This window comes from Penaeus japonicus, unplaced genomic scaffold (genome assembly GCF_977035675.1).
Source record: "Penaeus japonicus unplaced genomic scaffold, GWHDUDI00000001_assembly GWHDUDI00000030, whole genome shotgun sequence".
Taxonomy (NCBI): domain Eukaryota; kingdom Metazoa; phylum Arthropoda; class Malacostraca; order Decapoda; family Penaeidae; genus Penaeus; species Penaeus japonicus.
The window spans coordinates 15,015,296-15,017,198 of NW_028234432.1; the positions used below are offsets into that span (position 1 = coordinate 15,015,296).

The following is a 1,903-nucleotide window of genomic DNA, read 5'->3' on the forward strand; positions in this document are numbered from 1 at the left end:
AACCTTATTTAAAAGCTAAGAATGTTTGTTGTTTTTCTTCGTTATGTCTGATATAATCATATATATAAGTAATGAAATGATATATCTTGTGAACTATATGGATCCTTTATTAAAGCTACATACATTTTCAAAAGTTTGTTGGTCCATTCATACATCTGTAAAATAAAATACTAGGCATGGTCTATAACCACTGCCGTATTGTTGATCAAGAGAAAATGAAACCACACATTTAATCTAAAAAGATGATGTTGATAATAACAGTGATTACAAAATATCACTGCCATTATCATCATTTTGAGGAGAGAAAGGAGAAGAATGATATTTTTCATCCAGTTTTACATGTCAAAGTTATCATATATAATTTAGCCAAGGATTAAATTCCAGTTCAGTGATGAATTCAGAGATGAATTGATATATGTAGTGAACTAAATAGATCCTTCATGAAAATCACATACATTTTCAAAACAGTTCGTTGATCCATTCATACATCTGTGAAATAAAATATTAGGAATTGTCTATAACCATTGCCTTACTGTTGATCGAGAGTAAACGAAACCAAACATTTAATATAAAAGGATGATGATGTAGATGATGATATCAATAATAACAGTGATGATAACAATACATCATTGGCATTACCATCATCTTTTTGAGGAGAGAAAGGGAAGAATTACATTTTTCATCCAGTTTTACATAGATTACATCGTCTCGCTTCATAAATACACGTTTATACAGAGTGATTGATATGCTTTCGTTGCTTCGCTTTTCTTTGGCCAGAAATGCCTGGCTTCCCTCGCCCACACAGATAAGACAACTCTAGCAGCTTCATTTTTCCTAATTCACTTGTTTTATCTGAAAATTATAGTCCATCGGTTCAGAGCGAAAGGTCTTGTTATTATATCTATCTGTATCTATCTGTCAGTCAATCTATCTGTGTGTTTGGGATGTATGTCTGTGTATTCTTGAACATTCCTTTTGCATTGAAATAGCAGTGGTATTTTTAGTTTATAGATATTCTAGTGAAATTTGCGGATAATAAGATGTTGCTAATAAGACACAAAAATTAGAAAGGTACAGAATAAATATTTATTCAATAAATACACTATGTTATGAGATCCATATTGATCATAGATCTTAAAAGCCATTTGCTTGCCTGCAAGCACACTTTCTACTTATTCACATATTTACAGAGCGTCATGATTGTCATCACATTTAATGACCATTTTTTTAGTGAATATCAGAAGCACGATGTCTAACGGCGCCTTCCTCCTGCGCCTCCCACTTCTTCACCGCCTCCGCCAGGGCGTCTAGGACCTTCGTCACGGGCTCTAGGGAACGGCTGCAACGAAATATCAAGAGCTTAAAATGCAATGTTCAATGGATTATGCCTATACAGATCATTCAGATATATATTGGTAATAAGCATGAAGTATATGCATGAGCCATATCAAATTCTGAGTTATATCAATACGAATGATGTTCAACATTTTCTTGATATGCTATATTACAACTTTCCATCGCAAATATCTGCACTTACCTTCCACGGACACTTTCCTTGAGGTTCCACTGGTCACCATCATCCCAGGCGTGGGCGGCGGAGGACAACAGACTCCTGCCGTAGGGGGCGTAGCTCTTGCTGAACAGCTCAAACAGGAACACGGCGGCCACGACCACCAGCGCCACAAGGCCCACTGTCTGGATGTCCAGCTTGTTCACCAAGCCCTTCAGGTCGAACGAATTCACCAAGCTCCTCAGGTCCACGTTGCGAAGACCTTGCTGTAGCTGGTACACGATGGGGGCGACAGCGTGGGCGGCCATTGTACTGCGTCAGGATAATTCGATTAGCTATCTTCACAAACAAATATTCCTTACCCTATAACCATTTAGATTTCACGTATTTTTT

At 37.2% G+C, this 1,903-nt stretch overlaps 1 protein-coding gene across 2 annotated transcripts in view; it reads right to left on the reverse strand.

The window, feature by feature from the left end:
• Window positions 1–1,063: 1,063 nt before the first annotated feature.
• Window positions 1,064–1,903, reverse strand: part of LOC122251351 (uncharacterized) — a 1,002-nt gene continuing 162 nt past the window's right edge. For both annotated transcript variants that reach the window (XM_086554802.1, XM_086554803.1), the window contains exons 2-3: window positions 1,538–1,822; window positions 1,064–1,339 (exon numbers count right to left, since the gene is read on the reverse strand). In XM_086554802.1, the coding sequence (XP_086410928.1) occupies window positions 1,228–1,339; window positions 1,538–1,818 (393 nt within the window). In that variant the 5' untranslated portion in view covers window positions 1,819–1,822 and the 3' untranslated portion in view covers window positions 1,064–1,227. The remainder of the gene's footprint in view (window positions 1,340–1,537; window positions 1,823–1,903) is intronic.